Source organism: Triticum dicoccoides, chromosome 3A (assembly GCF_002162155.2).
Source record: "Triticum dicoccoides isolate Atlit2015 ecotype Zavitan chromosome 3A, WEW_v2.0, whole genome shotgun sequence".
Classification (NCBI taxonomy): domain Eukaryota; kingdom Viridiplantae; phylum Streptophyta; class Magnoliopsida; order Poales; family Poaceae; genus Triticum; species Triticum dicoccoides.
This window is the reverse complement of record NC_041384.1, coordinates 607,267,700-607,278,946: the sequence shown is the minus strand read 5'-3', so window position 1 is coordinate 607,278,946 and position 11,247 is coordinate 607,267,700. Positions and strand designations below refer to the sequence as shown.

The following is an 11,247-nucleotide window of genomic DNA, read 5'->3' as shown; positions in this document are numbered from 1 at the left end:
TTGTATTACAAAGGAACCATCATCGATACAACCCACGATAGGTGCTGGGGCGGAAGCAGTACAGGCATGCCCAGAAAAAACGAAAAAGAAAATATAAAAGAAACAAATACCGACAACGACAAAAAAAGAAGAAGAATCATCGCGCCCGCTGCGCCCGCCGGGGATCTTCCACCAAGCTCCGACTCCGAAGCGCCGGTACCACACACCACCTCCAAGAAAGAACGCGGCGATGACGACGCTGCTGCAAGGGTTTCCCCAGGTACACGGCAAGGAGAAAGGAAGGATGACACCCAACGCCCTCCAGGAAGGTCCGGCGGCACCCTCAGGCGCCATCGCGTCGGAGTCGAGGGATTTCTCCTGACCCCAACCATCACCCCGGGCGCTTCGGAGCACGCCACCATACCATCCATCACCATGTGTCAATACGGTCTTGAGTCTCCCACGCTGTCTCACCACGACACCGCAAAGTGGGATCTGCACAGCGAAGAAGAGAAGCCGGGACTCGAAGCAGCGGCACCGTCAGCACACGGGAGGGCCCAACCTCCACCGTCACCAACGAGATCCGACCGGACGCAACAGTAGGAGCAATACCAGGCCCATGGACCCATAGGCCCGGCCAGGCCCTCAAATGCCCGTAAAGCTCCACCGTCACGCTGCAGAAGGCATGCCATCGGCGTCGCTGCTTCTTGTCCGAGCCACTCCTCCACTTCATCATGCCGGAGGCAGCGAAGCCACGCAGTCGCCGGCCCGCTAGGACCCAGATGGGGCCCTAAGGGCCCAGATCTGGGCCGAGGTTGCGCCGCTGGCCACCCAGCGCCACCAGGCCGCCCCGCCGCCAAAAGGCTGCGTCACCACAGTGCCAGCCGCCGGCCCCGACACCAGGATGCTGGACTGCCGCCAGGCGAGCTGCTCCCGCCGCCGAGCCCTGCCCCGAGAGGGGCGCCGCGCGCAGGGGAAAGGAAGGCCCGCCGCCGCCGAGACCACCCGGCCAGATTCGGGGGCGCCGTACGGTGGCGACGGGGGAGGGATGACAAAGGGGTGGGGGCAAGGAGAGGACGCGGGTGAGCCGTCCCGGCCGCTGCCCGGGGAGGCGGCGCGAGGCGGAGTCAGGAGAGGTAAGGGAGTCGGGAGCGTAGCGTTGGGGAAGTCAGATCGTCGGTTTTTCTAGCTGTAGTGCCTCCTTCGTAGAAATTCCTCTTTCAAAAAAAATATGATCACAAAGAGGATGTATATAAGAGATTTCACTGAAATTCTTGGTTTTAAGAGTTAGGAGTACTTTGTAGTTTTTAAATCTTCGATCCAAAGCAGTGTTAGATTGTCGTGTTTGAATAAAGTTCATGTATTTCTTTAAAGAAGTGCATAGTTAACCTCGCCGTGGTTGATCCACACTCTTCACCCTAACACTAACCATTGTCTCCAGCGAAATCGACACCAACTCCGCCGGCTCACTGATCGTATCGCTGGCTAACCATCAAGGCTGGACCGAGGATCATAGTTTTCATGTCCGATACTAGGTGCCTCGGTCGCCAACCTATCATCGCTGCTCCTCGACGCTCATCTCGCCTCCCCTCGTCTTCGACGATATCACTGCCACCACCTCCAGCGGCTCGCAGATCCTGCAACTGCACCTAGCTCCAACGAGGAGTATCGATGGTCGTGACTGCGCCAACACCAACTTAGAAACACAACCAGGCATCAGTTGATGCCAAAGCCCCCCGCGGCGGTCACAGGGACGCCCAAAGGGTGCCCTTTGATGAACTGGTGTTTCATCAGGAACGCTCATGTAATAATTGGCAGCCTGCAGAGTGAATCCTGGATGGGTTGGTATTTTTCTTACCCCAATTCTTAGATTGTTCGAAGCTGATAAGTAAGCAATCCCTCGTTTTTTCAAGCATTGCCTCCAAACTCTAGCATGTTTGCAACAAAAAATACCAGGGAAACCAGACATCCCACGATGCACATACCTGCAGTAACATTTGACTACATCAAGGATGTGAGGCGCCAGTTACCAGTTCTCTACAGAGGATGAATGCCTCAGCTGTGTCAAATCAGCATCACAGGGATAAGGAAAACTACGTTATTGTAAAGCTATTTTCCATGTTGTCTAAAGAAGACCGCAATCAGTTGGTAAATATTTGTCTTCAAAATAGCATGTCTATTTGCCTCCAAAACGAAAAACAGAAAGAAAGCATTCATATAGCATGTTTACTGTTAGCATCGGGAAAAGAAGAACCCGAATTATCCAACTTGCATATAACTTGGTCGCTGCTATACAACACAAATGTGTTTACACAACCAACATAAATTATACAAGTATGGATGCACTGACCTTTACCTCGCTGATAGAGTGAGAGTGCTCTGCACATACATCTACTTTTTGTTGCTTTGAATTTGCTTATCACTATCATATCGCCCTTGGTTAAGTTTTGGCAATGTCCAGTAAATCACTGAGCAGTGTTTCAGATTACTAAAGAAATTTCATCAGATTTCCACCAGAGGGTGTGCTTCCTCTTCCCACTTTCTCAAGACAAACATACAACATATGAATTTGCACAGAAACATAAAACACATACTTAACTACCTAGGTAAAAAAGTTACTGGTCGAGCTTCCCTGTCTTGCCTTGGCATGCAGTAGTGCTTGGGAGAGCGATTCGTTTGGTTGTAGACCAGCCTGCACCATGTCCTTGATAAGAGCTTCAGCTTCCGGACATTTACCATCATTACAAAGACTACGGATCATCAGGCCATAGCTAGCGAAATTTGGAACCAAGCCATTCTTCCTCATCTCCGTGATTAATTTCATAGCCTTGTAGGAGTTCCCTTCTCGTCCATAGCCAAAAATCATCATGTCATAGATCACACCATTTGCCTTAACGCCTTTCTCCTCCATCGACTGGAACAGCTTCCTGGCGTCTTTCATGTTCCCTTCCATGCAGAGAGCATGCACCAAAACACCGTAAGTGCGCACATCCACCTCCAAACCAGCCTTCCCCATGTCCGCAAACATCTCAAAAGCTTTGTCCATGTCACCGCCCCGGGCCAATGCATCAATCAGTATGGTGTAGGTCCCATTTGTGGGTGTCAGTCCTCGCTCCTTCATGTCAGAGAACGCCCTGTTTGCACGGGCAATATCTCTAGCACGGCAGAACCCCGCAATGAGCGCATTGTGCGTCAGAGCGTTGGGCTGGTGCCCAGCGGCCCTTATTTGGTTGGAGAAATGCAAGGCGTTGGACATCTGCCCAGCCTTGCCATACCCGTCGACGAGGAGGTTGAACGTCACGATGCTCGGGCGGATGCCCTCCTTCCGCATCGTCTCCAGCAGCCGGGCGGCGTCCTTCATCCTGCCGTGCCTGCACAGCCCCGCGATCAGCGTGTTGTAGCTGACGGCGTTCCGCGCGACGCCCTTCGCGGGCATTTCGTCGAACAGGCGGCGGGCGCCCTCGAACTCCCCCGTCCTGCACCACTCCCCGATCAGCACGTTGTAGGTGTAGATGTTCGGCTCGACCCCGCCCCTCCTCATCTCGTCGAACAGGGCGAAGCCCTCGTCCCTGCGCCCGCGGACGAAGTGGCCGTGGATGAGGGCGGTGAAGGTGACCTCGTTCGGGGCCAGCCCCAGGCGCGGCATTGCGCCGAACACCCTCCGCGCCTCCGCCAGGTCGCCGGTCCTGCAGCAGGCGTGGACGAGCGCCGTGCAGGCGGCCACGTCCAGCGCCCCGTCGCCCGCCTTCGCGCCGCGGGCGAGATGCGCTAGCGCTGACCGCAGCTCGCCGGCGGCGCAGAGCCGGCGCACGGCTTCGGCCGTGGTCGCGGACATCGGGTTTTTGTTTTGCTTCACCTGATCGGCTTTTGGCTACCCTTTCTGGAGTGGAGGTTTGAGTTGTTGGCGGGTCATCGATGCCGCGTTGCACACGGCCAGCAGAGCAGTTGGACGTAGGATTCAAGGCCAGAAATGAGATTGTTCCTCCTGATCTGTTGTGATTATGATGAGGAAGAAGCTTTGGGATTCGTTTCGAGCTGCGTCTCTAGCAGGTGCCCTGTGGTTGCCATTTCCAGTTCTGCGGAGCCTAAAGTTCATACTCACTCACCATTTCCAGTTCGAACAAAAAAGCCCGGAGGAAAAAAAAAATGGTCGCCCACCGTGGGGCTCGAACCCACGACCACAAGGTTAAGAGCCTTGCGCTCTACCAACTGAGCTAGACGGGCTTGCTGAATAGATTGCACAGAAAAGGTACTCGTTACTTGTCTCGCCAAAAAAGGTTACCCGTTCCTGACCTTGAAATCTACTCCCTCCTTCCCAAAGAAAACTGGGCGTGTACAACCATATACTACTTTTTTTTTGCATGGTCCACCATATACTACTTGCTCAGTGAATACGAATTTCGGCACTACTAGTCGAATTCTTTCGTACGCATACATAAATGCCACCACGATCGAACGAGGAAAAAATCTGGAAAGGAATATCGTCATCAACTATGCACGCGACAGCTTGCAAGGAGAAGAAGGAAACGTTTGTACCTGGCCTCCCCTTTGCAGCTTAGCATCTTTCCTTTCCGGAGGGGATTTGACGTTATTCAGCCAGCACACCCTTTTCGCAGCTACGAGCCTTTTTTTTTTTTTTGAGGGTGCAGCTACGAGCCTTGGAACCAAGGGAAAGCGATCAATCCGAGAGCGCTAAATCTTATGGAAGGATCCGGAATAAAGGGAAGCGTGTTATTATTGCCCTTGCCACTGGCTGATCGAAGGATCCGATTGGGTCTAGTACTAGTACTGTAGTACAGTACTACTTATTTTCAGCATATTTCCGGGTAGCAGTTAACGTCGCGGGCACACGTGTTGGGCATGACGAGCGACTCGTCCCGATCGCCAATTTTGTCCGACGAATAATATCGTCACAAGTCCAATACCTACGCTCATGTCACCAACCACGGCACACTCAGCCCGGTGGCGGTGGGACCGTTTTCCCACAACGGTCGTAGGCGAGCAAGCGAAGTGCAAGATCGCAACGTATCTCTCCCGCACACCCGCCTGTCGAGTGTCGACCGCCCCGCACGCTCGCTCACACGCAGAGCAGTCCACCGGTCCGGAGTCCAAACCTCAGAGACCTTCCACTTCCACGTCATTCTATCCCGTACTGCTGCCCCACGCCCACCGGCCGCCCCCGCAACCAGACGCCAGAAAATACCGAGTCAGCGACGGCCGAGCCCGCCTCCCTTCCCACGGACGGAGACGGGCCCCAGCGTCCAAAACCTCTCTTGAATTCCAACGCGCCCGAGCAGCAGGGGGAGAAGGAAGGAAGGAAGGAAGGAGGTCCACCGCCCACCCCCACGCCGTGCGCCTCCCCCTCCCCTCCCCTCCCCCTCTTTGAACAGTCGCACCACAGCAGCGCCTCCGCCTCCTTCCGTTCCCCCTCTCCCCTCCCTCGCCGCCGCCCGCCGCTCAGCTCAGACCCGATCGGCCGCGCGGCGCGAGTCCCGGCCCGACTGACACCGGCGGGCCGGCAGAGCTCTCCTGGCCCCGGCCAGCTCCGAGCCGTGCCTGCCGGGGGGTTCCGGAGGCGGCTTCGATGCAGCACCACGCGTACAGCCGCCTGGGGAGCTTCGGCGTGGGCGGCGGGGCGGGGGCGGCGGCGTCCCCGCCGTCGTCGCCGCGGCGGGCGTGGGGGAGGAGGGCGTCAGCCAAGGGCGGCGCGGGCGCGGGGAAGGCGGCGGGAGGGGGAGGCGCGGCGCGGCGGGCCGCGCGGGCGGTGCTGGCCGCGCTGCTGCGGCGGCAGGCCGTCTTCCTCTTCGCACCGCTGCTCTACGTCGCGGCGATGCTGCTCTACATGGGCTCCATCTCCCTCGACGGCGTGCCCCGCATCATCTCCCGCCCCGCGCCCGGTTCGCTCTACCACAGCCCGCAGCTGTACGCCCGCCTGCGCCCCGAAATGGACGCCGACAACGCCACGGACGCGGTGAGTGCCGCGCTGCCCCTCCCCCCTGCTCGTCTCTGGAAGTCTGTGTTTGCGATCGAAGTGTTTACTCGATTCGGGGGTGGAGCGAGTTCTCTCGATGCTCGGATTGTAGTGGGTGCGGCGGTGGGTGGTTGGATCATTGTGCGTGAGCTGACTTTCAGCGTGTCTTCAGAGACTGAACTATGTCGTTTTCTGCTTGTGGCCGTATACTCGTTTGCTTTATGTGGTGCGTGCTGGTTAGGACAGATATGGGTTAGTTTTACCCCCGATTGCTGCAGAATTACTACAATACAGTTGTGGAAATGTATGTGAGGGTGGATAACAGGGCAAACTAATGGTGTTTCACCAAGTTGAAACATACTTCAGATTTGTTGGGTTCCTAGTATTTTTAATCAACTGGGAGAAGACACATATCTTGGTCAGAATCAGATAATTGCGGTTTGAGAATTTGTCAGATTACCTGCTTCAAGCAATAGCATGTGCAGAAATGTTGTAAATATTGCGGTATCACATAGTATTTGTTAATTGAACGGAATTATGGAAAACCCAATGCAAACTATCCATCCAACAGTCTGCAATTCTGCTGGTCTAAAACAATTGCTTTTAACAGTTGAATCTTATGAATGTGTGTACACAATAGACATGGTTAGGAGCATCTGGTGAACATGGCTTTTCATATTAGTAGCGATGATGACAGATTGACAGGTTAATTTATGATTCAAGTGTATGAAACTTGTGTATACCTGATGGCCTCTCAACTCCGAAGGACTTGTTTTTCAGTAGTAGCTCATGTTCATGTTGTATGCTATAAGAGAATTAGTACATCGTTCTATAGTGTCTTTGAGATACATTTTTTTGCCGCATTTTTTTACCTATTTGTGTCTCTTATTTAGTTCACATGCACGTGTTACTAGTATTCTCATATTGCTACATTTTTGTAGCTAGCAACTGTATGGCGGCATGCTTACAAAGGTGGTGTTTGGCAACCTTGCATAAGCAATAATACCTATGGTATGTCAATTCAAAACTTCTGAATATTTCTCTGCATTTCTAATTTCATGTACTGGTATCACTCTAATGATATATGACTTGATCAAGTTCAAAGAAACTTTTCTTTGTTTTTCTGCACATTTACAATTGAGCATTCTCTGATTTGTCGTAGGCACATTTTCTATGTTTGATTGCCCTGATATGAGTCCTTCAAAAGTTATAGTTGCAAAACGATATACTTAATGTATTTGACATATTTGGCCACAGTGTATGCATTGCTCTATTTTGCTACTTTAGTTTATGGCAGATGCCATTTCGCGCAAAGCATTTCATATTGAAGGAAGTTCAAATCAATAATTGGTTACTTCTGTACTTTGGTAGGTTTGCCCGAACCAAACGGCTACATATATGTGGAGGCAAATGGTGGTTTGAATCAGCAAAGGACATCGGTAGGTACCTTCCATCAGTTGCTCTTTGTGACAATTACCAAAATAAATTTGTATCGTAAAGTTTCCAATGTACAAAGTGTTGCTCACTGATATTTCCTATCATTCTGCAGATATGCAATGCAGTCGCAGTTGCTGGTTTTCTGAACGCAACTCTTGTAATCCCAAATTTTCACTACCACAGCATTTGGAGGGATCCTAGGTATCTTTCTTTTTGATATGCATGATGTTGATTGTAATCCTTAATGATGGTGCTACTGGGTTTTCATACGCCGTACCACTATCTGTATATAGTCTTTTCGCATCATGTCTTTTGGTTAGGGTTGACAAAAAATGAATTCATGGTTATTGATATCGTTTTCTGAACAATGACAGTTGCACTGTACTTAACTTCTACCATTCTCTACAATATAAAAGACTTTACAAAGGATGACTTGTATATTAACTTAACATTTTATTGAGCTAGATTCACACTAGAGAGCTCAGTTTGTTAGCTATGAGCTGTTATCCTTTTTTTTGGCTTGCTGTAGTGCCATGCTATGGTCAATGGATTCAAACATCAATATAACTACACAAATACACACTTAGTCATTTATGTTTAGGGAACTACTTAATATACTATTGTACCCCCTCTGTTTCTAAATATAAGCCTTTTTAGAGATTCCAGTACAGACTACATATGGATGTATATAGACGTATTTTAGAGCGTAGATTCACTCATTTTGCTCTGTATGTAGTCCATATTGGAATCTCTAAAAGGGCTTATATTTAGGAATGGAGGGAGTACACGATAGCATGTTTCCCATTTTCTAGTTCGGGACTGACGGGGCTCGAACCCGCAGCTTCCGCCTTGACAGGGCGGTGCTCTGACCAATTGAACTACAATCCCCGTGGGGTGTATGGCATACCCATTCTTAAATAGAACCATAAGAAGATAAATTTGTGATGGCATGTGTTTCATGCATGGGTCTTTTGTTAGCTATGCAGAACTTCAAGGTTCTGGCGATTCTGAAAAATAATGTGTTGTTCATAAAATGTAAATCTCAGGGGTGTGTTTGGATGAGGGGATTTCTCAGAACCTGTGGTTCTTAGGTCAACTTCAATATGAACGAATCCTATTAATTTTGCCTAGAATTGCCAAGGATTGATACTAATATTTATTTTTTGATACAGCAAATTCAGTGATATCTATGACGAGGACCACTTTGTCCAACGTTTGAAAAATGATGTTCGAGTGGTTGACAAGGTGCCTGGATTCATAATGGAGCGGTTTAGTAACAATTTGAGTAATGTTCATAATTTCAAGATAAAGGCTTGGTCTCCTATTCAGTACTACAAAGATGTTGTTCTTCCGAAGTTAATTGAAGAAAAGTGAGTTAAAGCCAATTTGGTTATTGCAGCTCCGAAGAAAATGTTCTTCTGATATTATTGTGTTTAACTGTTATATGACCATTTAACACTATTGTCTGTGAATAAATTATAGGCTCATAAGGATATCACCTTTTGCAAATCGGCTTTCAGTTGATGCTCCGCCTGCTGTTCAACGACTGAGATGCCTGGCTAACTTTGAAGCCTTAAAGTTTTCTAAACCAATCACTGCTTTATCTGACACTTTAATTTCTCGAATGAGAGAAAAAAGTGTGGAAAACAACGGGAAATATGTAGCAGTGCATCTCCGTTTTGAAGAGGTTGGTTTTCTACTTTAAAAGACTGTTCTTCATTCTTCTGTCTGAATTTCATTTGTGAAATATGGGCATGAACATGGTTACCAGACGAGGACCGTCATCCATTGTTTTTGTTTATGCAGGATATGGTTGCGTTCTCTTGCTGTGTCTTTGATGGTGGTGATGAGGAAAAAAAGGAATTGGATGAGGCCAGGGAAAGAGGTTGGCGTGGAAAATTTACTAGGCCCGGACGTGTAATAAGGCCTGGAGCAATAAGGATGAATGGGAAATGTCCACTTACACCTTTGGAGGTACGCTAGTATGTAATGTTGGTGTTACTGCTTCAGAAGATGCTTCAGAAATTTCATTATGAAATGAATACAAACTATATTTCCAGCAAATCTTGTCTGATTTCAGCAGCAGTTGGTGCTGATTCTTTTTGTTACAGTCATTTACATGTCCATGCCGTGTGTTGTTTAGGTTGGATTAATGCTTCGTGGAATGGGTTTCAGCAATAAGACTTCAATCTATTTGGCTTCTGGGAGAATATATAAAGCAGAGAAGAACATGGCTCCTCTCCTTGAAATGTTCCCTCTCTTACAGACAAAAGAAACATTGGCATCAGATGAAGAACTTGCTCCGTTCAAGGTTTGTAGGAATTGGAGTTCTAAAGTCTTATTTACTGAACTTTGAAGTATGCTGCTCTAACATAGCGCAATGTTTTCCAGAATTTCTCCTCGAGGATGGCAGCTATTGACTACAGCGTTTGTGTCCATAGTGAGGTTTTCGTGACTACTCAAGGTGGAAATTTTCCTCATTTCCTTCTTGGTCATAGAAGATACTTGTATGGTGGGCATTCGAAGACAATTAAGCCTGATAAAAGAAGATTGGCCGTACTCTTTGACAGTCCACGTATCGGGTATGTTATTGTGGTTCATGGCCAGTAAAACATTATTTTCACCATCTTTTTCAGTTTTGGAATCATAAATATTATTTTGTTAAAAAAAACTGCACCCCCCTTTTATGCAGATGGAAGTCATTAAAACGTCAGCTGCTTAATATGAGGTCGCACAGCGATGCCAAGGGTATTCAGTTGAAAAGAGCAAATGAATCTGTATACACGTTTCCATGCCCTGACTGCATGTGCCATCCAAATAAACCAGAACACCCTAAATCCATCCAGGCTAGATAACATCTGCCATGGCTGGTTTGACTGATCCTGATTCATTTTGGCATCATTGTATAGCATGATCATTCTTTGCGTGCAGTCTGGTGGTGTGATTTTCCGTCGTCAAGCACCCCCGTTGCAGTGTTGTTCATTCCATGGCCCTCATGTCGACCTTTGTAGAGACATGTTCAGGCTATTTTGATGTAGGCTAATTCTGGGGCTAACAATACACCGATCCTCATCATCTACAATAGATGACCCCTCTTAGGTCTTAACCATCTCTAGGCCTTCTTGGTGGGGTTGTAGACTTGTAGTGTTCCCTTGTACATTGCTAGGCTAGGAAGCAAACACAAATCATAATATATAATTCTTGAAGCGAAGACAGAATGTTCACTTTATTCTAATGTGTCGAGATTTTATTCTTTGGAGTAACCCAATGTGGGGTAGATTTGCATTAGTCTAGAGCCCTGAGGGTTGCCTTCGTTGCTTTAACTTGTTGGCACTGCACTCCTACGAATTATTAGTTCGTCAGTTGAAAGGAGAGCACCAAAAGGTGAAATTCTGTCGTTGGCTTTTGTCTCATGTTGGAAACAGCATCTAGAGATTGTCTGAGCAATCATCAATCGAGTGCACAGGTAAACAAGTGAGGTACCTCACTTTTTTTAAATTTCTTTGCGCTTGTTGAGTGAGGTGCTCTTATTTTATTATTATGCCGAGGACGTAAGCGGCAGTGATGTAAAGCAGCTTTCATAGTCGAGGCCGGTCACATGCCCAGTTTGGATGTTTGCAGTAGATGGAGCCTGTAGTCTGCTCGCATCATTACGAGGATACTTTGTGAAAAGAAGCTGGCGGGCTGCTCTGCTCTTCCCCTGAAATCTCTGGCGGATTTCTGCTTCAGTTAGGCTGCCAATTGCGAGTAAATCAAGGGCTCAACGTTCTACGCGGTCTGGAAGACGAGACCTAGCAAAGAAAAGTTCAGTCGCCTTGCTACTTTGGTAACATGAAAGTGCAGGGCATCACGCTTTCACC

At 48.8% G+C, this 11,247-nt stretch overlaps 2 protein-coding genes and 2 non-coding genes across 5 annotated transcripts; 1 reads left to right on the top strand and 3 right to left on the bottom strand.

The window, feature by feature from the left end:
* Nucleotides 1-2,440: 2,440 nt before the first annotated feature.
* Nucleotides 2,441-4,049, bottom strand: LOC119269543 (pentatricopeptide repeat-containing protein At4g11690-like). The gene has a single exon (XM_037551401.1). The coding sequence runs from the start codon at nt 3,812-3,814 to the stop codon at nt 2,582-2,584; it is 1,233 nt and encodes a 410-aa protein (XP_037407298.1). The 5' UTR covers nt 3,815-4,049; the 3' UTR covers nt 2,441-2,581.
* An 81-nt stretch (nt 4,050-4,130) lies between these two features.
* TRNAK-CUU lies at nt 4,131-4,203 on the bottom strand. Its single transcript has one exon. It is a non-coding gene; the product is annotated as a tRNA-Lys (tRNA).
* A 1,143-nt stretch (nt 4,204-5,346) lies between these two features.
* On the top strand, nt 5,347-10,646 carry LOC119269542 (protein ESMERALDA 1-like). 2 transcript variants are annotated; one of them, XM_037551399.1, is made up of 10 exons: nt 5,347-5,950; nt 6,892-6,961; nt 7,322-7,389; nt 7,500-7,588; nt 8,560-8,757; nt 8,870-9,074; nt 9,194-9,361; nt 9,531-9,698; nt 9,779-9,969; nt 10,080-10,646. In XM_037551399.1, the coding sequence occupies exons 1-10, from the start codon at nt 5,564-5,566 to the stop codon at nt 10,240-10,242; spliced, it is 1,707 nt and encodes a 568-aa protein (XP_037407296.1). In that variant the 5' UTR covers nt 5,347-5,563; the 3' UTR covers nt 10,243-10,646. The 2 variants fall into 2 exon arrangements, with proteins under 2 accessions (XP_037407296.1, XP_037407297.1); XM_037551400.1 differs by having other exon boundaries at nt 5,713-5,950; nt 6,896-6,961; nt 10,080-10,616.
* TRNAD-GUC lies at nt 8,202-8,275 on the bottom strand. Its single transcript has one exon. It is a non-coding gene; the product is annotated as a tRNA-Asp (tRNA).
* Nucleotides 10,647-11,247: the final 601 nt, after the last annotated feature.

Bases quoted from the DNA above. Each gene is read 5' to 3' on its own strand.
- LOC119269542 (XM_037551399.1), top strand. From the start codon at position 5,564: ATGCAGCACCACGCGTACAGCCGCCTGGGGAGCTTCGGCGTGGGCGGC. The intron at 5,951-6,891 runs GTGAGTGCCGCG...ACATTTTTGTAG, and splicing joins CCGACAACGCCACGGACGCG to CTAGCAACTGTATGGCGGCA. The intron at 9,362-9,530 runs GTACGCTAGTAT...TGTGTTGTTTAG, and splicing joins GTCCACTTACACCTTTGGAG to GTTGGATTAATGCTTCGTGG.
- LOC119269543 (XM_037551401.1), bottom strand. From the start codon at position 3,814: ATGTCCGCGACCACGGCCGAAGCCGTGCGCCGGCTCTGCGCCGCCGGC.